Raw genomic sequence first — 25,555 nt, 5'->3', positions numbered from 1 at the left:
GGAGTGGTCATGGTTGCTAGGGCCACTTATGTAAGTATGATACATATACACTCATCACAATTTGCACAATAACACTTTCAGAATCATTTACCCCATTAGTTTGAGAGGTAAATCCATAAGACAGACAAACGGACAGACAGACAGACAGACAGACAAACAGACAATTTGTCACACATTTTCATTCCTCATTTTGTGTACACACCCATATCAACATCTTCACCAAATTTCAGATTGGTTTTTGAATTTAAGTTTTTTTTGTGGGTTTTTTATACCAAAAATCCTTTTTTTACACAAAACGCAGATCTTTGGTGTGATCATTTTCATTTGCCCAATCTCCCAAAAAACACCAAAAGTACCATCCCCACCAAATATCAAAACAATCCGCCCAGCGGTTTTGAGTTTACGTTGTGCACAGACAGACAGACAGACAGACAGACAGACAGACAGACAGACATACAGACGGACGGACGGACGGACGGACGGACGGACGGACGGACGGACGGACGGACGGACGGACAGACAGACAGACAGACAGACAGACAGACAGACAGACAGACAGACAGACAGACATACAGACAGACAGACAGACAGACAGACAGACGGGTGGGTGGACAGACAGACGGAGGTTGAAACGAGAGTGTCCTGCGCTGGGTAAAAAATATAACGTAGAAAAGAAACTGACAAACAAGACAATTGGATTCGAAATACTTCAGAATAGGATTGCGGATCCAATTGTCTTGTTTTTGTCAAATGTATTTCTGTATCATCAACTTCTCTGTTTTACGTCATTTCTAATGGTTTAAGTTTTTAGTAGTTTTATTTCGAAGAAATGTTGTGATTATCGCAATTATATGAAAATGGGTTTATAATTGTAACTGTTCCACAGTGAAAATTCAGAGATCATACATTCTACATTCTGCTTAAGCATGGATTTGACTCATTTCACTTCAGATTCAGGTTGTTAAATCGAAAGAATATCAAAATGGCAAAGGTTGACCCTGAACCAGTGGCAATGAGCCCTCCACAGGATGAAGCCGTGGTGACGACTCAACCAACGGCAATTCAAACTCAACCACTGACAATGCAGCCTCAACCAATGACAATGCAGCCTCAACCACCAATGATGCTAACTCAAGCCTCAGCAATGCAGGCTCAGGTATAAACAACATTTTGATTGTTTTGTTGTTTATATGCATTCTTTATGCAAATGTGACCTATAAAAACTGTTTTCTCCCAATATATTTACTCTCCAAGCATATAAATACGGAAAAAAGGCCAATTCTGTATATAAGTCTAAGATTAAATAACATTGTAAATATTGGCTATACCAAAGACCTATATACAACTGCAACGTCGTTACATTTGTATTTGATAGTCAGTCATACAGTGAATGATGGTGGCAGCGGCACTGAAGACATCGACGACGATGACGTAGGCTAATTATTTGCTTCATTTACAACGGGATAATTAAGCTACTGTATATTTCGCTGAGGAATTGTTCAGCAGCAGTAAGCTTACATTGTAAGCCAGCTTGTGACACGATCGTCATCCCCTGTTAAGAGAGTGTCTCGTTATATATAAATATGTCACTCGCCATCCCAATTTCTTACTATAGGTACTAGTCCAATAGAATAGGTTAACATAATTCACATTAACTTCATACATGGATGATTGAAAAACATAAATACGGTAACGATCATTTGAGTCGTCATCATAATGTCATGTCATATATGTTTGATTTAGAATATCGTCGTCGTGCAGCAACAAGCTAGGACAGCGCCATCTGGTGTCTGGTCTACGGGACTTTGTGGGTGTTTTGAAGACATGGAAAGTTGTGAGTAACTGTAAAATATTAAGAGAAAGTATCGTTCAATAATCGCCAAATGTTGTAACAATCCAGCTTTGAAAAAATAAAATATCAACACATAATTATATTATATGTATGATGGCAGTAATCACAAATTATCGTGTTGTTGGGATGGTTTCTATGTGATATATAGATGAGAACCACATAATGCATAGACTAGAGCCACGTGGTATATAGATGAGAACCACATAATGCATAGACTAGAGCCACGTGGTATATAGTTGAGAACCTCACAATGCATAGACTACAGCCACGTGGTATATAGATGAGAACATCATAATGCATAGACTAGAGCCACGTGGTATATAGATGAGAACCACATAATGCATAGACTAGAGCCACGTGGTATATAGTTGAGAACCTCATAATGCATAGACTACAGCCACGTGGTATATAGATGAGAACATCATAATGCATAGACTAGAGCCACGTGGTATATAGATGAGAACCACATAATGCATAGACTAGAGCCACGTGGTATATAGTTGAGAACATCATAATGCATAGACTACAGCCACGTGGTATATAGATGAGAACATCATAATGCATAGACTAGAGCCACGTGGTATATAGATGAGAACCACATAATGCATAGACTAGAGCCACGTGGTATATAGTTGAGAACCTCATAATGCATAGACTACAGCCACGTGGTATATAGATGAGAACATCATAATGCATAGACTAGAGCCATGTGGTATATAGATGAGAACCACATAATGCATAGACTAGAGCCACGTGGTATATAGTTGAGAACCACATAATGCATAGACTAGAGCCACGTGGTATATAGATGAGAACCACATAATGCATAGACGAGAGCCACGTGGTATATAGATGAGAACCACATAATGCATAGACTAGAGTCACGTGGTATATAGATGAGCTTCATGTCTTATATAGATGATGTGCATAGTTTTGAAAATTCATTTTGTATTTTGTAAGAATGTCCAAAAATACTGAAATTAATAAAATACAAGTCTGATACATATTACAGTACATGCAACAACAATATATATTTCATTGGTTATAATGAAATTCAGCAGCACATTTCTGTAATCTTTGACAGGTTTGTGTGCTTACTTCTGTTGGGAATTCTACCCATGTATTCTGTCCCAAAAGATGGGTGAAAGCTGTTGCTTACCAATATGTGTTGGTGGCTTTACTTCTTTACTACTGCTACGAATGAAGATAAGAACGATGAAGCAGATACCGGTGAGATGTTTTCCTATACGCTGTAATATCTTGAACATTTCAAACTCACAATACTAGTAAACAGATGTGAATTCGGCAATCATGGCACCCACACTGCACTTTATGACTAAAATTGAGCAAATAATTCACATAATAAGATATTGTTCTGTTGTGGTGCATTGCTCCTTTCATTTGAGCAAAATGTTTTTCCCCAAACAAAGGTAGATGCAGTAGTCAAAGAATTTCCCTATGAGTGTTTGCTGAAATATTCTTTGCTTAAAAGTACATATATAGTAAACGATACATGACATTGTAAACGTATGTATAACTTGATCAAGAAAACACGTATCTGAGGGAGGTGCATATTTCTACAATCTATCTCTCTGTTAATTTTCAGGGTGGTGGTATCAGTGATTGTTGTGTAGTGTTATTTTGCCCATTTTGTGCTGCAACACAATTATCCAGAGAATGGGATAACATGAAGATGGAACGACAGTGATGAGGTTTATGACAAGAGGATTGACGTCACAGAATCGTCATAAAAAATTTACATTGTTATAATGATAGTTATCATGGGGGTGGTGGGGGTGGGGGTGGTGGTGGTGGTGGTGGTGTGATTTAGCTTGGGATATACCATATTATAGCTGAGTTGGTTTGTCACAATGTAGTTATCATTATGTAATTAGAAATGAGAGGCTTAGATAGAATTCAGTCTATCTTGATTACATTTATCGTCAGTGCAATAAATATTAATGCTTAGCATTGGCCATTTGGGTCAATTATGAAAGGGCAGTGTTTGTTCTTACATAGTGGGGTTCATTAAGACATTGTTTGACGAATTTGCCTATGTCTAGGTTTAGATGGGATTACCAGGTGATCCTGGAACTCTCTTGACGTAATTCTAGAACTATACCTCCGAGAGAAATCTCGAATTACCTCAAGATAGTTCCGGGATCACCTGTTAGTTTCTAGCTCCATCCTTTCTTTGTCTGAGAGGATGTTCGTGGAATGAGTGTCTTTTCGTTTGAATAGTGTGACGTCATTATCGTAGTTTAATTTCTAGAGAAACAACGACAACGGTACATGAGCCTACACAACAAAGACATTAGATCGTATTGAACAAATGCAAGGAGAAGATATGACACTATGAATTAATTACCCGTTTGAAACGCTAAAAAGTATATTAAGGGACGTCACATGTGCGTCTGTATACGTAACTACCGAATCTATGGCGGCCCATGTTGACAAAGTGGAACTGCATATTCCGCGAAAGGCTAGTTATTTGAAGAATGCATACGTTAAAATGTTTTATACGACAAAATAAAATCCAACAAAGAATGCTGTTTTGTATGCTGCTTTATTCGGAGGTAGGTCAGGATATCATGCCCTGGTCACGCCTTGGGATGATGTCACGACTGTACCAGCGGTGTGAAATTCGAGGCAGGTTGGCAGAAATTACACGAGACAAAGTTGGGTGTATATGTCTGCTATCCTGCCGAGAAAATGTGTGGTAGTATATATCACCCCTCTCTAAAATATCACCCTGCTATGGGATTTCTCTCTAAAATATCAACCGCAGAAACCATTGTTCAAAACAGTACGAGGTGTACTGGAGTAATGCCATACTTTTAACTGCTCGTGTGTCATTTCGATTGTGCTGAAGTCACGCGAGACAAGACATAACCGTTCAGTAAAACTACAAGAACGTTGACTTCTTGTTTCCCTCTTTTCTTAGTTTTGAAAGGATTGTGACCGTTTTTCTCACTGTCATTTTATGCTAAATGACATAGAATACTGTATACGGAAATCATTGATTGGTAAGTTATAATAATTACGACTTAAATTTTCTGATAATCTCATCGTTCACAAGTCATCAGAATATTGGAAGTCCACAACGTTGTCACTTCACCAAGTCCACAACGTTGCCACTTCACCAAGTCCACAACGTTGTCACTTCACCAAGTCCACAACGTTGCCACTTCACGAAGTCCACAACGTTGTCACTTCACGAAGTCCACAACGTTGTCACTTCACGAAGTCCACAGCGTTGTCACTTCACGAAGTCCACAACGTTGTCACTTCACGAAGTCCACAACGTTGTCACTTCACCAAGTCCACAACGTTGTCACTTCACGAAGTCCACAACGTTGTCACTTCACCAAGTCCACAACGTTGTCACTTCACGGCATCGTTTTTGGTGACAATGAACTAATTTGTTTTTTGTCGTGCCAAGATATTATATATCATGGTCATTATCACTGTAACGTATACCCATACACGTCTATTTAAGTTACATGTATGTCATCGACACAAGTAGATCTCATGATTTTGTACTTATACTTCAGACTAGAATACATAACCCTTCGAATATACAAAGTGAGAATAAGGGTGTGGCAATTTGACGCGATATGTTTGTGCAGGTTGCCATATATGTATATAATATATATATATATATATATATATATATATATATATATATATATATATATATATATATATATATATGGCAAACATATATGTATTTTGTGCGCTTTTGCATCATAATATCATAATCATAGAATCATACCATGGAAGACAATATGATTGAACACGTTTGCAATTGTTAATGACACTTCTAAGCATTGGTCTTGTCACTACTAGCCACGGAGAACTACAATATGTGAAGTGGCGATATACCGCCCCTCCTTAACCATTACAGTGTCTTAAGATCTTGAGATACATATCACTTGTCTGATAACACAAATTCGTTGTGAAAAAATTATGTTTCAAGTTCAAGGTCTATTCGTGTTTTTCGATATATTTATGGAAGGCTGAATTTGTGAAGTTTGTTGTCTGCTATGGTATTTTATGTGTTGTTAGTTTCTAGGGGCAACTAGTGAAGGTGGGTATATATCATTAGAAATTGAACAGGGACTGACCTCAACTCAGGAAAAGGTTATACAGGCACGTCTAGTCTGAATAACCCATAAATGTAGCAACAGTTTATTGCATAATAAAAAAGAGTACCTTGCAAAATTTTGAATAGAGTTTCCAGGTAAGCAGACAATAGAAATACACATGGACGATGGTCATGCATATATTACATATGAGTCTCTGACTAAGGATAAGTATAAAATGGCGTACTTCCAAATTCCCAACCTAAATGTTTCCCCCATCGAAACGAAATTTATATTATATTATATTAAACCAGTATACTGATGTCGTAAATCGAGAGATTTGACTGATTTAGACATTATTCTAACCGGTCTAAAATAGTGATATATGAACAATTGGCACGCGTCCAAAGTTGTGATGTTTACTACTTGTACGTAGAATAGTGGTTAGTCTGGATGCCAACTGTAGGTGGTCTAAAACCACAGTTGGCGTGGACGTTTAATGGTAACGATACTGTATAGGAACTAGACTAAATAGTGGTCTGAGATATCAATAAACCGTCAGCTGATGAGACAATAGTTAAACAATCGCCACTGTAAACCTTCTCTTCTTTAACTTTAAATGCAGGCAATGTCCAATACTACGATTACCTAAGTTCAAGGTGCCAGTTTCTTAGTATAAGCACCATAGATTCTAAGAAACGGAACATAACCACAAGGGTCTATTCTGGGCCCAATTCTTTTCCTCATTTACATTAATCAATGACATCCAAACTCTTTTGAGGTTTTCAATTTCAGGCTATATGCCGACGATTCGAATTTATTCTACTCTACAGAGAAAGGTTCCTCCTTTTTTGACATTAGTAATGTAAATTCTGCTTTTCTTAATGTACTTAATTGATGTGACGCTAACAAGCTAACAGTCAATTCTGGTAAAACCACAGGGTAAATGACAAATAATCAATTTTGTACTCGCGATTTTCCGGATTTCTAATATTATTTTCTGTATATTTCAAATAAAGTTTTAAATACTGTTTCCTCTCACTTTTTTCTATTTCCTACCTGATATCAATGTCTTATCTGAGTTTATCAGCTTTGCATTAATTAGTAGCTTGCTAAATCAAACTCACTATTTGCTCAAATTAACGCATTATGCTGTGAGTGTAAACATCTATTGATCCGACTAATGGTAATACACGGTCCGTGGTGTTATGGGTTGTACTTGATGTTGATGCTATAAATGATTGTGGTACATACAGAAAACGCTTTACTTTGGTGTTATGGGTTGTATTTTTTGAAGCTGTCGGTTGATAGTAACAGATAAACTATACACCTTTATCCAAACAGAAACAGATCGAAAAAAGACACGACACAAAAAAGTCGGAAAAATCTAGTTACCCAAACATTAAATGATAAATCTGGTTCGCCTTTCATTTTGTTGTTCAGAATTAAAATTTCATCTATTTTTGTTTTTGAAAAAGTGTTCCGAATAGCAGTAAGTCAGGCAAACTTTCCAATGGCTGCAAAGTCTTGCGTAATTACGAAAACAATCTCCCAAACTTATTGATAATGTTTTCGTTCTAGACGACCAAAGGAAAAACACTTCGCCATTCTAGCTCAGCTAACTTTAGGTAAAAACTACCAATAATCATATGCTACAAATTATGTACCACATGCAAATAATGCCAATTGACGATATGTCTTCTTTTACACGACTGTCACAGTGGAGTCGGGTGAATGGTTAGAGTGGCCGGCTTGGAATCTGCACTGAGGTTGCAGGTTGTGGAGTCGGGTGAATGGTTAGAGTGGCCGGTTTGGAATCTGCAGGTTGCCGATGACTATCTAATTTTAAATAAATTATCATACACAAGTAACTTCAAGATTATGATGACAGCTTTTATCTGTAGAATCATAGACGTTGGTGGAGGGTCTATGGTAGAATTTTCCGACTGGTGATATGCTGTACATACAATGATTTTCAATTCATCCACTGGTATATAACACTTCTAGACAATACCTATTAATCATTAGTTCATCCCTTTTCGGAAAAATCATAGATCTTAGCGGGGACGTCCCCTTCAAGATCTATGGAAAAGACATTGATTGATTATTATTATTATTCTTTTGTATTATGAAGGTGCAAACTGGCTGTGCCACTAGTGTGTATAGTATGAAGGGCTAGAAAGTGAATGTCGGACACAGCAACCATCAACTTGCGCTCAGTATTTTTACGCGCAAGTAGCCATGCGCGAATTTCAACGAATATAAAGCTGCGGTTTCAATTTAAATTCAGACATTCTACAGGATTGTTTAAAATTGATTTCACCTTCTTCCTCCCTTCATAGTCAGGCTGTGAAATCGAGAGGATATCAAAATGGCAAAAGTTGACCCAGAACCAATGTCACTGTACCCTCCACAGGCTGAAGCAGTGGTGACGACTCAACCATTGGCTTTTCAGCCTCAACCACCAATAATGCAGACTCAGGTATAAACAACATTTAATTGTTTTATTATTTACGTATTCTTTATGCAAATATGACCAATACAAAACAAGGATGGGTGAGATTTTTACTTCCCCAAGCATACAAACACCGAAAAAGGCCAATTTTGTATATAAGACTAAAGGTTAAATAAGATTGTAAATATTGGTTATACCAAAGACCAATATACAACTACAATGTCGTTATTTGATAGCCAGCGGGTGATTGTGGCAGCGGCAACGACGACAATGCTAACATAGGCTAATTATTTGCTTCCCTTACAAAAAGATGATTAAACTATATTTCGTGATCAGTTTCTCCTCTAGTTTCCATATTATAAAAAAGAGCTCACAAAAAGCTTAGTTCTTGGTCTGGAATTCACCGGAATAAAAAAAAAACACAAACAAAAAACCCCCCACAAAAAACCATAGGGACGGTGTGACCCCGAATTACATGAAGTGATTTGAGTAGTGACAGTGTTTCCAATCCTATCTTGATCTGGTGACAGGTGGTTGGTGTCAAGTGATAACTAAAAAGACGTGGTCGGAAAAGTAAGCTTACTGCCCGGGCTTACTGTGTAAGCTCGACCAGTTGTGATGCGATCGTCATCCCCTGTTAAGAGAGAACGTCTCTCTTTATATATACATGTATATATGGCCTCCTTCACCCCATTTCTTACATCAATACTTCTGTGGAGCTAGTACTCTAGCTACTGAAAAGAACAGCAAGTCCAATAGAGTAGGTTAAAATAATTCACAAGAATTTCATACATGGATGATTGAAAACATAAATACGGTAATGACTCACTTTGTAAACGGTATATAGTTTGTATTTCTGACAATTAGGCCATGGGAGGGTGATACAGTGAATAAGTTTCAACAGAATCGTTCTAACTACACGTATTTACAAATGTCATGTCATATTGTTTGATTTAGAATATCGTCGTCGTGCAGCAACAAGGTATAGCTAGGACAGTGCCATCTGGTGACTGGTCTACGGGACTTTGTGGGTGTTGTGAAGACGCGGAAAGTTGTGAGTAACTGTAAAGTGTGATGCAATCACCTAATCATCAAATATGATAGAGATAGAGATTAAGGCATACACAAACACATTCTCATAGCAGTCACCCCTCATAGCAGTCACCCCTCATAGCAGTCACCCATCTCATAATGAAATTTAGGGTTAAAACTTATTGTGGCAAAGCAACAAGAAATTTTAATTTGCTATTGTATTTGGTAAATGACTGCTCCCTAAGTTTAATTTGTTTCAAATCATGACCAAAGATGTACCATCCCCTTTCAGACCATCAAAATTTTCATGCCTCCCCCTTCGCATCCCCCATTTTCTCCTCAGCCCCCCCCCCCCCCCCGCCGTAAGTTCAGTTCGTTCCCTCATCTCTGAATGACGTTGGTAAGGGTGACTTCATTTTTTTATGTTTCTCATTACTTTTTCATATTGGTTGTTCGGTCGATTTTAAGTAAAAAGAGTAAAAAATACAAAATCATCTTTAATATGTTTCTCTGCCTCTCCTTTTCCTCCCGTCTTCTTTTTATTGGATTCCTGGTAACAAACCCTTTCCCAGATTCTCTACACAATTACCATGTTCTCACCCCCCTTGAATAATTTCCGTCATTAAAAGTAATGCTCTTCATTAATAAGTGACGTCGACAGTCCAGACACCTGCTTATTCTTGCCACACAGGGCACTGTTCCAGAAAGGGTGGGCGATTTTTTTTTACGTTGGAGCTGAAGAAATGGGTCGGTTTAGGTAATGAGAAATAGAAAAAAATAATAATGTCTATAAAATCAACATTATATCATTGGTTATAATAAAGACACCATATTGAATTCAGCGGCACATTTCTGTAATCTTTGACAGGTTTGTGTGCTTACTTCTGTTGGGAATTCTACCCATGTATTCTGTCCCAAAAGATGGGTGAAAGCTGTTGCTTACCATGGTGTGTTGGTAACCATGTTACTTTACTACTTCTTCGAATGAAGATAAGAACAATGAGACAGATAGAGGTGAGATAGTGTCCTATACACTTCAGCATTTCATAACTCATAACACTAGTACTAGTGCATAGATAGAGGTGAGATAGTGTCCTATACACTTCAGCATTTCATAACTCATAATACTAGTACTAGTGCATAGATAGAGGTGAGACAGTGTCCTATACACTTCAGCATTTCATAACTCATAATACTAGTACTAGTACATAGATAGAGGTGAGACAGTGTCCTATACACTTCAGCATTTCATAACTCATAATACTAGTACTAGTACATAGATAGAGGTGAGACAGTGTCCTATACACTTCAGCATTTCATAACTCATAATACTAGTACTAGTGCATTGATAGAGGTGAGACAGTGTCCTATACACTTCAGCATTTCATAACTCATAATACTAGTACTAGTGCATTGATAGAGGTGAGATAGTGTCCTATACACTTCAGCATTTCACAACTCATAATACTAGTACTAGTGCATTGATAGAGGTGAGATAGTGTCCTATACACTTCAGCATTTCATAACTCATAATACTAGTACTAGTGCATAGAGGTGAGATAGTGTCCTATACACTTCATTTCATAACTCATAATACTAGTACTAGTGCATAGAGGTGAGATAGTGTCCTATACACTTCATTTCATAACTCATAATACTAGTACTAGTGCATAGATAGAGGTGAGTGTCCTATACACTTCATTTCATAACTCATAATACTAGTACTAAGTGCATAGAGGTGAGATAGTGTCCTATACACTTCATTTCATAACTCATAATACTAGTACTAATGCATAGATAGAGGTGAGATAGTGTCCTATACACTTCAGCATTTCATAACTCATAATACTAGTACTAGTGCATAGAGGTGAGATAGTGTCCTATACACTTCAGCATTTCATAACTCATAATACTAGTACTAGTGCATAGATAGAGGTGAGTGTCCTATACACTTCAGCATTTCATAACTCATAATACTAGTACTAGTGCATAGAGGTGAGATAGTGTCCTATACACTTCATTTCATAACTCATAATACTAGTACTAAGTGCATAGAGGTGAGATAGTGTCCTATACACTTCAGCATTTCATAACTCATAATACTAGTACTAATGCATAGATAGAGGTGAGATAGTGTCCTATACACTTCAGCATTTCATAACTCATAATACTAGTACTAGTGCATAGATAGAGGTGAGATAGTGTCCTATACACTTCAGCATTTCATAACTCATAATACTAGTACTAGTGCATAGATAGAGGTGAGATAGTGTCCTATACACTTCAGCATTTCATAACTCATAATACTAGTACTAGTGCATTGATAGAGGTGAGCTAGTGTCCTATACACTTCAGCATTTCATAACTCATAATACTATAGTACTAGTACATAGATAGAGGTGAGCTAGTGTCCTATACACTTCAGCATTTCATAACTCATAATACTAGTACTAGTGCATAGATAGAGGTGAGATAGTGTCCTATACACTTCAGCATTTCATAATTCATAATACTAGTACTAGTGCATAGATAGAGGTGAGATAGTGTCCTATACACTTCAGCATTTCATAACTCATAATACTAGTACTAGTGCATAGATAGAGGTGAGATAGTGTCCTATACACTTCAGCATTTCATAACTCATAATACTATAGTACTAGTACATAGATAGAGGTGAGCTAGTGTCCTATACACTTCAGCATTTCATAACTCATAATACTAGTACTAGTGCATAGATAGAGGTGAGATAGTGTCCTATACACTTCAGCATTTCATAATTCATAATACTAGTACTAGTGCATAGATAGAGGTGAGATAGTGTCCTATACACTTCAGCATTTCATAACTCATAATACTAGTACTAGTGCATAGATAGAGGTGAGATAGTGTCCTATACACTTCAGCATTTCATAACTCATAATACTAGTACTAGTGCATAGATAGAGGTGAGATAGTGTCCTATACACTTCAGCATTTCATAACTCATAATACTAGTACTAGTGCATAGATAGAGGTGAGATAGTGTCCTATACACTTCAGTATTTCATAACTCATAATACTAGTACTAGTGCATAGATAGAGGTGAGATAGTGTCCTATACACTTCAGCATTTCATAACTCATAATACTAGTACTAGTGCATTGATAGAGGTGAGATAGTGTCCTATACACTTCAGCATTTCATAACTCATAATACTAGTACTAATGCATTGATAGAGGTGAGATAGTGTCCTATACACTTCAACATTTCATAACTCATAATACTAGTACTAGTACATAGATAGAGGTGAGATAGTGTCCTATAAACTTCAGCATTTCATAACTCATAATACTAGTACTAGTACATAGATAGAGGTGAGATAGTGTCCTATACACCAGCATTTCATAACTCATAATACTAGTACTAGTGCATAGATAGAGGTGAGATAGTGTCCTATAAACTTCAGCATTTCATAACTCATAATATTAGTGCATTGCTCTTTTCATTTCAGCATCCCTTTTTCCCCAAACAAAGGTAGATGCAGTTGTCAACGAATTTCCCCATGAGTTTGTTTGCTGAAATATTCTTTGCATAAAAGTACATAGTAAATGATACATGACATTGTAAAAGTATGTATAACTTGATCAAGAAAACACGTATCTGAGGTGCATATTTCTAATCTGTCTCTATCTGTTAATTTTCAGGGTGGTGGTATCAATGATTGTTGTGTAGTATCATTTTGCCCATTTTGTGCTGCAACACAATTATCCAGAGAATGGGATAACATGAAGATGGAACGACAGTAATGACGTTTACAAGAGGAATGACGCCACAGAATCGCCACGTGAACATGTCCTTTCCCCACTCAATCCTGGGTGATTTTTTTTACTTTGATTTAGCTGTGTGGGGATATTATAACTGATTTAATTTGTCACAGTTTAGTTATATTATGCAATGGGAAATGACAGGATTAGTAAAAATTCAGTCTATCTTGGTTTTATTCCCAAGTCAGTGCATTAAAATAAATCAACCCTGTGCCTGACTGAGTTACATAAACACTCTCAGATCATGTAAAATTGGTTGTGTCAAATTAGGATGCAAATATGTAATCAATAAGTTTGCATATGGCACAATTGCCTTTTCATGCCATTACAAAATACATGCTAAAAACATATAGAGCTTGGACATAGTGCCAATGGCATTGTAGCACAACTGTGTAGGTCATGTTTTAATTTTGACGACGTGTTTATACACATACCAATCCATACAACATCATCTTACTGTCGCCATTAGTGGGTATCTTAGTTTCTGGGTGACTATATGTCATTTAAAAAAAAAAATGTGTATCCACTTGCTGAAAAGAGGACATAACATTCAAAACACGTAGAAGCACCACACATCACAGAAACTGTTTACTGTTTAACAATAGATTTATTGTAGTAAACATCATGTACAGATTAGAATTGGATTTTGACTTCAAGTTACTGGTAAGAAAAAAGCCACATCAAATGAGCTTGGGTGGGACTGATATTTAGAGCATGTGGAAAGGTAAACATTAGGTGTCAATACACCATAAAGTTACATGTAAAATCAGTAACAGTGGTAAAATGAGGCTTATTTGTTTGCTAAATCTATCACTCTGCCACACTTGTTCACTAGTGAATAAATGTGGTGGCGTCATAGATTCAGTCAGTAGACAGGCTATAGTGAATGAGTGTAGTGGAGTCATAGATTTAGTCAGTAGACAGGCTATAGTGAATGAGTGTAGTGGAATCACAGATTCAGTCAGTAGACAGGCTATAGTGAATGAGTGTAGTGGAGTCACAGATTCAGTCAGTATACAGGCTATAGTGAATGAGTGTATTGGAGTCATAGATTCAGTCAGTAGACAGGCTATAGTGAATGAGTGTATTGGAGTCACAGATTCAGTCAGTAGACAGGCTATAGTGAATGAGTGAGTAGACAGGCTATAGTGAATGAGTGAGTAGACAGGCTATAGTGAATGAGTGAGTAGACAGGCTATAGTGAATGAGTGTAGTGGATCAAGTCACAGATTCACTCAGTAGACAGGAAAGGCAAAAAAATTGAAAATTCAAGAAGTGCAACATATTTTTTGTCAGTTATTTGGCTCTCATCTACTCCCTTTATGCCTCTAACTGTCATTGTTCTTGGAGTTTATTTTTAATTACCACCAAGGTACATCATAACAATTGTTTGGTTTCTTAGTCAACAGTATGAATTATGCTCCTTGTGCTTCACATGTATTACTATAGGTGTGTAGGAGAATAAGTTGACCTTCTTGTTCTGTTTTGACACTCTAACATGAGGTAAACTGCTCTTACAGCAACCAAGATTTTGCCAACTATGTTGGTTTAATGACCTCTTGAACTCATGTCATGCATTGTGTCATTACCAAATACACAATATAAAGCCTACAGTTAAACTATATAAACAAACTTAAAAAAACAAAAAACTTTTAATAACACTGTGTAATATCAGTCTGTTAAACAAATAAATGGACAAGTTTTTGGTCGACTTTTTAAGATAAAGATATCAATCATTTAAATGTAGATGCAATTCTAAGTATCTCTATATAGCTACATGATAACAAAAAAAAAATTACTTTCATAAAATATCTGGCAGTGCATGATATGAATAGAAATTTGATCCAAGTATATACAAACTATGTACAGTTTAGTTTTCAGAAATAGTAGTAGAGTAGATATCACTAATGTTTTCCTATACTATGAAATCACTCATTTTTTCCAAATGTTACAAACTTTAATACCACAATAAAAGTTTAATACCACAATAAACTCTACAGTATCCTACTCTTTTAACATATTCATTTTCCAATTTCAACAACATTTGGTCATTGTCAATGTAACAGTTTTATCCCAATCACAAAATCCTAACCACTTATATAAACTGTCATTAACATCTTTGCTCACAGGAGCTTGTAGAATCTCTGACCATAAGTATGTACATTTTTTTTACTTTTTTTTTAGAATACAAATTCCAAGATCTTCACTACAGCATTTTCACATCACCTTTTGTATTAAGACTTAAAATCTTGAGAGCCCTCAGCACCTGAAATTGGAAAAACCAATCAAATTCACAGTTTGACATAAAAAAAAGTACATGGTTTATGACCACAGGTGAGAGGTCAAATTGTGAGTTTAAAAAGCCACCAAGAATTATAAAGTTAAACACAAAGTTCCTTTTAATTTTATACAGTGGATTACTGAGTATGTGTTGAATCACAAAAGTCTTTGTGTATTGATTATTAATTTGTAGTTTCAATGATTGTACTTTATAATTATGTATTTTCTTATTAGAGAGAAATTTGATTAGTTGTCTCATCTTTCCTGACCTGCCTTCAGTTCTTATAAACATTCTGTTCTCTTTACAATGTTTTGTAAATATAATCCAGAGAAAATAAATTTTAAAAACACAAGTCTAACTTGGTGTAGATTTCTTTCGGAATTCCCTTACTAGATTTGTTTTTTTAAAAATGGTTTTATTTATATTTTCCAGTCTCACCTTTAATTTAGCTTCTCCAGTTGCACCTGTTATTCTAAGATGCATTTTACTCATGTCTTGTGTTGTCAGAGCTCTCTTATGTCCTTGTTCCTTGAAGTGTTCATATAAAACTTGATATACCTTGTAGTGTAAAAGAACAAATTAGTCAGACAGACTCTTTTACTTCACATCTCTTAACTCCATAGCATCAATGGGAACATGTATCAAAGGTCAGACAAAATATTATGTTGATAAAATCTAGATATGTCATCATTTGCACAGGGTCAAAGTTTATTCAGACAAAATGCTATCTATACTTCGGTAAGATGTCTCCAATGCATGTGTAAGTGAGTGACTTACATTGGTTGTAAAGTCTGGAATGACGTGTTTTTTTCAGACTTTTTGAAAAGTGATTTGCTTTGCCAAAGTGAAAGTGATAGACAATTCTACATGTGTTCTTTTTGTTTTCAAGTAGTGATGGAATACAAGCTTCTAAACTAGTGACTACATTGACATTTGGAGGACAAAACAAGAAAAAATTGAAATAGTTCTTACTCTGTTAACATCTTCTAATTTAACTCTTCCTCTTACAAGAGATGATACCGACATAAATTCTTCATCACTGACTTCAATAAATTCACCATTGGCTCTTCTCTCTGCTGCACTAGGACCTTCCTCTGTACAAAAAATGGCTGATATTACACAAATGTTCTTTACTCACAAATCAAAACATTAAATACAGCTCATGTTACAGGTTGCTATTGCATGGCTATGGGCTGCTACATGAATGTCATGGTATGTTATGGGTTGGTACAGGAAGGTTACAGGTTGCTGGGTATGTTATGGGTATGTTATGGGTTGGTACAGGAAGGTTACAGGTTGCTGGGTATGTTATGGGTTGGTACAGGAAGGTTACAGGTTGCTGGGTATGTTATGGGTTGGTACAGGAAGGTTACAGTTTGCTGGGTATGTTATGGGTTGCTACAGGAAGGTTACAGGTTGCTAGGTATGATATGGGAATAATATCTTACAATATCTCACCTTCTGATGGAGCAATATTTTCATCTGGTGAAGCACATGCACCTTCCTGCAGTTGTTAAGAAAATAATCATCAATAGAATGATGCTAAATTGGGAACAAAACAATCTACCAGTAAAAGAAATATTTGTTGCACTCGGAGGAAAATGAACACATTATGTCAGAATTCAGCTCAGATTGTTTGACTGTTGTAGGCAATCATAAAAGATTAAAGAATCACTCTCTTGTTTGCTTCAAGTTCAATGCTGAATGCTGTGAGAAATGAAGTCCAGCAATGTGCAACCGACTTGTTGGTGATTATGCTGTAGTTAGATCCATGAAACATCCACTCTAACTGCTAGCTAGCTAGCTATTGCAATGTTTACATTGAATTACAAAACAGTTTACAGCAATATTAAGTACAATATCATATTTTTTCAGGGGTATGGTTTATCTCTTTTATCTTTGATGGATGTGGCAGTCAGTAAAAAAGAGTTGACTTCTTTCTGCCAATGACATTACAAACGAGGTGGAATAGTGACAAAATTAAAACCTACTCAAGTTTTGTGAACATAATTAATTGTAAATAAAACTGCTTTATGATAACTACACTTACATAAATGTCACTTGTATCATCTTCTGACCCTCTAACACTTGTACCAATATTGAGACCTTCAACTTGTGTTTTTTCTTCACTGATATCTAGACCAACCACAGACTCTGCTAATTTTTCATCTTCTGTCTTCTCTGTAACCTGTTAACATAGAAAGGTGTTCTTGTATGTAATTGATGAATAGCAATGTAAAAGGTAACAACTTACTTCATCTACATGTACAAGTACCCAGGTTGGGTTCTCCCAAGGTTTAAATGAGTGCTGGTCAGTAATTAATGCACATCAATATTAATATCTAAATTTCATATTACCATCAAAACTTCAGTGTAATATTTATTAGTGTGACAGAGTCAACACTACTGTCAGACAACGAAAGGAAATGCCCAGTCAGATGTATTTTTGTCTTTTAGTATACTTGTATTGATTATAAATACAAAGAATATCAAGACAAGAGATTAGCATACTGTATTCATGATGACATCATAGGTTTTCCCACAAACCTTTGCAGGAAATGCCAAAAATGGCTGAACACATGTCAAGTGCAGCAGTGCTTCTTTACAAGATTTCAACATTGAGTAAATTACTGAGGTACTATTTCATTACATAAAATTACAGTTATCAATACAAGTGTACTGGATTTTTCCTTTAATATTATAGAAATATATATAATATAAATATATATATATCACCTCTGAACCACAATAACAAGTGGGTTTTAAATAATATGTGACTGAACGAAGTTTTTAAACTAATTTCTGTGCAACCAATGATAAGCTGAAGCATTAAAATTCATACACATTGCCCAACCTCACCTCTACTCCTGATTTTTCTTGTATTTTTTGGATAGTTTGACAAGCCAACTGAAGTTGTGACTTGAAAAAATCAGCTGCTTCTTCCTGTGCCTTTTTTATTTCTTCAGCCTCCTTGACTATATTAGCATACTCTTTCTTTACAGTCTGTAACCTTTCAACTAAATCTTTTGGATTGGCCTGCAATCATAATAAAGGTCAAAACAAGTCAAAGTGCGCCCTCTGGAGTCATAGTAAAGATATCATACAACTAGGTCCGTTGAAGTCACAAGAAGTGATCTTATCAAAGAGGTTAACATATTACTGGTACATTTTCCAAATAGTGATGGGATCAAATGGCTGAAAAGTTAACCTGAAATAGAATTCATTTACTAAAACCTGGAAGTGGAGGAGTTGAATGAAGCTGGATAATCAAGACTTTCATCATAAGTATATCCCTTAATCACAAATGAACATATAATACCAAAAAGAGAAATGTTTTGGTGGGAAATATTAGAAAGAAATATGTTCAAATTGAAACACCAAATGTTTAGTCACTATAGATTATGATCCAAACTTGTATTCTTACCTGAGCTGATTCTGTAGCCATCTCAGAGAACTCTGAATCAAGTTTTCTAGAAACATAGTTTATGTCAGACTCTGCCTTCTGAAACTGCAATTCAAAATAAATTGTTTGAACCCATACCACAGTGGTAAGAGGCCAGTGCGAGTGTGTTATGTTATTCCTTACCCACGACCTACAGCCTATATTATATTACACCGTAACTATACAGATACTATACAGATACAGAGGCAAGTGGATTAACCATTCTGCCACCAACAAGCCTATCTATACATGATTAAATCATATTTATTTACAAAACGAATAAATCATACTTATTTACAAAACAAATAATTAAATTTAAATTTTAATTAAATGTATGTATATACGTATAACGTTTTGTTCACAAAAGTATATCAATTATTATATAGTATACATTGAAAATGTACACACAAAATTGAGTATATGAATTTACTTCTTTTATTCTACTATTGCTGGTACAACTAAGTCTTTGTCACAGTGTTTCTCTTTACTTAATCTATTCGTTTTGAGATTGTACACAAAATAACAACCTTTTGGATTTGACAGACTCCCCTCCCCGTCATGAAAACACTGACAAGTACATGATCACTGCAGTCTACGGGTGTTTCGAAAAAATGGTTACCTGTAAAGTGTTCGAACCTCTATTTGTTCCAAAGCTGTTCTTTGCTAAAATGTCATATTTTTTTTAGAAGTGCCAGCATACCAGTACTTCATCATACTTACCAATGCTTCTAGTTTGTCAACAGTTGTCCCCATTTCCTCCATCTTCTCCATCCCTAAGCTTTGAGGTCGACGTTCGACGGAATAATTAGCATGTTATTTACAAAATGTCGTTCGCCACCGATAAGCGATTCTCAACTACATTTTACAAATGGTCGTTAAAAGTTTTTCGACTACAAAAATAAAACTTTCTTGAATGTATTTTAATGATTAAGAATACATTTACTTTATTTATCGTAGGTCAACTGCAACTAATATCATTTATGAATGCATAACTGGATATATAGTGTCCGTGTCAGCCTCTTTGTTCAGCACTAATGGTTTTAAAACCGTGAGCTGATTGGATGACGTGACAACGTTACGCACTTTGTGATTGGTCGATCGTCTGTCGAGCGGTTCTGTTTAAATACTGTATGCTATGCTAGAGAAGGTGGCTGTACTGTGTCGTGTGTTTTTACCACTTTTCACCATATTTCAGCTTCTATACCAAAAGCAGTCGTGAGTAATGACAACCTTAATATTCATGGTTATGAACAGAGTGTTCTGATCGTATTTCGAATGTTGATATAATGTTTGTGTAGTTGTAACACCATATCGAAATGATCCGATCATGATCGGTGATTACGGATTGTTTTTTTTCCTAAATTACAAGTCAAGTTGAGGTGAGTGTCTGTACAATCATGTGTATTTTCCCTTTTCTTTATTTACAGTGATATTCGTCAACAGTTGCTATACGATGGTAAAAACACTCCGGCCGTTACACGACTAATACTCTAATTGCGGTGACATCCAGCGATAGTCTGGAGAGGGCGGAACTTGGCAGTGCTTCCAAATAATTTCCTAGTGTGTGGTACAGATCTGAGTGAGCCGGTAACGAAGCGAGCACTCAATGAGTCGTCACAGTTTCAGTAAACCTTTTACATCAAAGAGAAGAAGACGAACCGGCTCAGTTAGAAAGCGTACTAATGGAAAACGCAGCGTAATTTTGACAACACCGAGGTGAGAAATACACATTGCTCTATTCGCCTTTAATTTAAATGATTCGGAGTAGAGAAATACAGCAGAAAGCAAAAAAACAATACGTTTTCCATCCAATTACCCAGAAATAGTATGTCAGAAAAGACTCTAGAGGATATTTGAATTTGATAGAAAATAGAATTACCTTTAAATGTTTTTGGCTCATGAAGAAGCAGTTCAAAATGGTACCATGGATACCATTTAAACAATGTGATAAGTTGCATAATTATTGAACACTACAATACAAGTCAGTTAACCAGTATAATTACTCCAAGGTTTAACACTACCGTATTGTTATCATTGGCATTGCTCCAGTTAGTCCTGTTTGAGAAAGGTGAGGGACATTGTCAGAATCAAGTCCCAACTTATTTTGTCTGCAAACAGGAGTATGCGCCAATGATCAACATCAAAGTTACTTGAAAATCGTACTGTGGTGATTAAAGTGAGACAGCACAGATAGTTGGAAACAATTCATCAAATATTCATTATTATATCTTCCAGACACCAATCGAAAGAAACCCGATCAGATAACTCACAAAAGATGTCATTTGAAGGTGATGCATTTGGTCCAGATGCTACAGGATGGTTCAAAGTGATACCATTCCAATTACCAATACCAATAGTCACTGAACTATGCAAATGGTGCACCAATAGTATTTACAAGGTAATATATTTTAGGCACACACTAGTCTAGACACTGTTTTTTAATCTGATCTGAAGATCTCAACACTCACCATCAAGTCATGTAGAAGCACATTCTGTGCTAAATTTTTAAACCACCAATTGCTGTATTACAGTAATCATCATTTCTAGTGCTGACTTCAAATTGGGAAAATGCTTCAAAACAGCACTCCTAGTGGCCAAACTATGCGATGCTCTTGTTTATTATCATCAGAATGTACTATACTAGTACATATTCACTTTTGACTATGTTAACTATTGATTGTTATCTACAAATATTGACTTGCCATGTACTTGTACCTTACTTCAGGGAGTTGAGAAAGCCAAGGATTTGATGTTTCCATCAAGGGTGTACAAACGAGATTTACAGACAACTCTTTCAAGACTTGAGAGATTGGAAAATGAATTGAAGAAACTTCAAGCTGATAAGGTATTCAAATAATTTCTTTTTTGGTTGCACCATTCTATGTGTACTGTTACACAAATACATTTACCAACAGATGATTCACTACTTATCCAGATGTACAAAATTCTGATTATGTCCAACAAAATAAAATGCATAGGATCTATTGAAAATAAACAGTGCCAGCTATCATAGAGTGAAAAAAAGACTGACAGTTTGCAGTCAAAAGCTCTCAGCTTATCAAATTATGTCATGTGTATTGGTTGAAATTTCATTACTCATCCAACAAAATATTTTCAAAATATATTCCAGTTGCAGCTAGTGCAGCTTTATGTGGAAGTTTGATTAAAGCAATAAGTGAAAGACTTCATTGACACAGATATACAGCTAAATGTCAATAAGTGAAAGACTTCATTGACACAGATATACAGCTAAATGTCAATCAAATAATGAACTCTTGAGATTTCCAAATACTTTCACCAAGCATTTTAGACAACTATTGTACGACGCTATCATGAAAATGTTGAATGGGTCAATATTATCTGTATTTTCATAGCACAACCAAGACTTATTAGTTATAGGACTGATTTATAATTTTCTTCTTATTCTGGTGGACAGATAAAATGTCTTTTGACTGGCTTTATTTTCATTCAACATAACTCATGGTTGTGTAACTTAGACACTAAGACAGTCAACTATTACATGTCACTGACTCTGAAAATTGTGAATTCTTGCCTGCAGGACATCAAATTAACCACTTGCCATCATTGTGACCCCTTGACAACTCTAACAGCAAATAACTCAACTCAACTCTCAAACACAACTGCAGAAGTAGGCATCAATACAAGTTTTCACTTACACCAGTCTGGTAACCAACCATCAACATCAACTCATCAACCTAGAGTACAAGCCCCTCCACCACCACCACCTCCTCCTCCTCCTCCCCCACTTCCTCCAGTTATTACTCCAAAACCTTTGGACTTGAGCTTTCTTAAGAAGGTAAGTGATAAATGAATTTAAAGATTGACTTTAAATTTATCTACAATCTTTTACCTACTCATTCTTCCATGGATGGTGCCATACAGTTTGCGCTAACACTATTCAAACATATAACGAAATGAAAACACATTTAGGAAAGGCGTTGATAAACAAAGTGCTGGAGTTGATAAATGAAATAGAACATTCCTCTTATTTTCAAAGTTTAGTTTGTATTACACCTCTATGTTATTCTTCATACTGCAGTGTTGTGATTGGTCAATGAGTACAGCTGTGTTGTGATTGGTCTATGAGTAATGAGTACAGCATTGCAGTGTTTTGATTGGTCAATGAGTACAACTGTGTTGTGATTGGTCAACGAGTACAGCTATGTTTTTTTGTTTGTGAAGTATTTAGTGCCAGCCCAGTGTTAGCACCATGCTGACCCTACATTAGCACTCAGTCAGATAACCCAAAGCGAGCCTAGTTTGAAAGTGATTTCTATGCTTCACTGGACATGATTGTTATACAAATAGCATTGAGGAACAAACCAAGCATCCATGACTAGAGACTCATGTTTACATTTTGATATATCCTGAAAACAAAAAGGACACTAAAGAACTTCTTGTCACAAACAAATAATTCTTCTTGATTTCATTTTCATTTTTAGAAAACCAGTAAGAGAACAACAGAATCTAGCAAACCAACGATTACACTTCGAGATATTCAGAATGTTAAATTAAAACCTCCACAGGCCAAGACAGATAAAGTCAAACAGGTAATTGATAAACATTGGTACTATAAGTTCCTTGACAAGTTTATGTGTATAGAAATATTTCATTTGAATGTTGAATGTTTTTTTCCTTTGATCCCTTTCTTCTTGAAGTTTGAAAATAATGACTAAAGATGAATCTGTTATAAAATCTAGTCTGATGATGATAATCTGAAAACAGTTTATCTAATAAAGTATGGGAAAATTATAAGAAAAGCTAGAATTGATTGGAACATATTCATTTACTAAAGAAATATTTTGACTACATCACTGGATAATCTCTTGGAAAATGGGAAACATTGTATAATGGTTGTAGATAAAATGGCAAGATATCTAATTCAGCAACCCCATCTTTCCTTTAGAATGAATATAACAAATTACTGATAGGGTAAACTGAATGATCTAACTGTATCATCATCTTTATAATGTACAGATAACACCACCATCTAGAAATCAACCTGTGGTATTACTGGATGATTTGAAGAAGATTTCCCTAAAGAGATCATGTTCTGAATCTGATTGTGAGAATACTGAGAATTGTGTTACTTTTGAGTTGGAGAATTTAAGGAGAAGGTAATATTGAAGATATCACAGTCTCACTCCTCTTGAAATAATGGCCTCACAATACTGAGGCCAGCCGTTTAAAACAATGGCCTTACAATACTGAGGCCAGCTGTTTAAAACAATGGTCTCACAATACTGGGACCAGCTGTTCACAATACTGAGGCCAGCTGTTTAGAGTAATGGCCTCACAATACTGAGGCCAGCTGTAAGAAGAAAAAGAAGCTCCTGGCATTATTTGTGTTCTATAAATTATGCCTCATTCCCAGTGTACCATTGGCCTTTTCTACAAAGCCAAATTTGTCAATTCTTATTACTAGTACATCTTTTTTTTAGAAAGGTCGTGTGTTGCAGGGTTAGTGAAAGTGAGTTTTCTAGGTCTTCAAAGTATAAAGCAATGCAGCTAAGATAAAATTTGCCACACCTTTGTTTCACACATACACATAGACATGCAGTGACATGCAAATGAATCTTTGTTCAACATTTTGTAAAGCTAAAGGTTTTCATGTTGAAAACAACAGTTACATTATCTGACAAGAGTTGTTGGTATTCCATGCAGATGATATCAATTTCTACATTCATATTTTTTGGGGAATTCAGCTTCTTATTAATATCATGCACACTTACACTCCTCTGCAGACATCCTTTATCACTAGCATTCATAATGTTTTATTATTTGCAGGATTCCAAAAGAAGTACAACAATTTCAAAACAGACTAAAGAAAGTTAATATTGAGAGAAGTCCTGGAGGTACACCATTGAGACCTGTACATCCTGAAGAACATGGCACAGGATTGACACCAATGATGACTAAAGCACTGAGGAGGAAATTTAGAAGAGCACGCACCCCTTCCTCTCCTCCAATATCTCCTCTATCTGTTGCACCTTAACTACAGCTTGTCAAGTATGGTATAATGATATTGCCAAATTTTAGTTTTCCATTGATATGGCAGTATCCATGATATGTGGGTTCCTGTAACATTGAGTATTTGACATATATTCAGAAAACTACCTAGTTCATTAGCATTTCCCTCGACTGAAGGAAGAAAATGTCAAAACATGATATTTGAATTTAAGCTCACAAAGACATGTATGATAAATGCTATTTTGTTTAGGAGTCAATGTGTGTTCAGAATTATGTATGGATAAAGTCTTCCAAAGCTCCAAAGGTTTTCTAGTTGAGCACCCTTTAAATATCTATGAATGACTCTGTATACTGTAACATGTTTCCAGGTCTCAAATGAGAGAATACAGGATATTGATAGCTTGTACAACTCAAACTACAGATCAGGATTCATAGATTAAGAACCATCTGTAAATACTGTTTATTTGAATATCAAATCATACATATGTATGTACGTACATGGTAACAATCAATACATACATACATACATACATACAAAAGGTTTACATTTTTTATCCATTTATATTTTTAATCAAATTTTTAACACTGGTAATTAAAGTTTTTCTATTATTAAT

At 35.7% G+C, this 25,555-nt stretch overlaps 3 protein-coding genes across 3 annotated transcripts; 2 read left to right on the top strand and 1 right to left on the bottom strand.

Annotated features, from left to right (window-relative positions):
- The first annotated feature begins 4,529 nt into the window (after nt 1–4,529).
- Nucleotides 4,530–15,775, top strand: LOC144448893 (cornifelin-like). Its single transcript, XM_078139235.1, has 5 exons — nt 4,530–4,878; nt 8,280–8,419; nt 9,350–9,446; nt 10,293–10,438; nt 13,108–15,775. The coding sequence occupies exons 2-5, from the start codon at nt 8,309–8,311 to the stop codon at nt 13,207–13,209; spliced, it is 456 nt and encodes a 151-aa protein (XP_077995361.1). The 5' UTR covers nt 4,530–4,878; nt 8,280–8,308; the 3' UTR covers nt 13,210–15,775.
- On the bottom strand, nt 13,855–19,735 carry LOC144448892 (SKA complex subunit 2-like). Its single transcript, XM_078139234.1, has 8 exons — nt 19,671–19,735; nt 18,933–19,016; nt 18,368–18,544; nt 17,559–17,696; nt 16,967–17,012; nt 16,481–16,602; nt 15,947–16,066; nt 13,855–15,493 (listed from the first exon to the last, which is right to left on the bottom strand). The coding sequence occupies exons 1-8, from the start codon at nt 19,719–19,721 to the stop codon at nt 15,434–15,436; spliced, it is 798 nt and encodes a 265-aa protein (XP_077995360.1). The 5' UTR covers nt 19,722–19,735; the 3' UTR covers nt 13,855–15,433.
- A 1,490-nt stretch (nt 19,736–21,225) lies between these two features.
- Nucleotides 21,226–24,966, top strand: LOC144449213 (proline-rich protein 11-like). Its single transcript, XM_078139721.1, has 6 exons — nt 21,226–21,348; nt 21,676–21,795; nt 22,510–22,767; nt 23,414–23,521; nt 23,949–24,088; nt 24,759–24,966. The coding sequence occupies exons 1-6, from the start codon at nt 21,226–21,228 to the stop codon at nt 24,964–24,966; spliced, it is 957 nt and encodes a 318-aa protein (XP_077995847.1).
- The last annotated feature ends 589 nt before the right edge of the window (nt 24,967–25,555 follow it).

Source organism: Glandiceps talaboti, chromosome 18 (assembly GCF_964340395.1).
Source record: "Glandiceps talaboti chromosome 18, keGlaTala1.1, whole genome shotgun sequence".
Classification (NCBI taxonomy): domain Eukaryota; kingdom Metazoa; phylum Hemichordata; class Enteropneusta; family Spengelidae; genus Glandiceps; species Glandiceps talaboti.
This window is presented reverse-complemented; position numbering and strand designations above follow the sequence as displayed.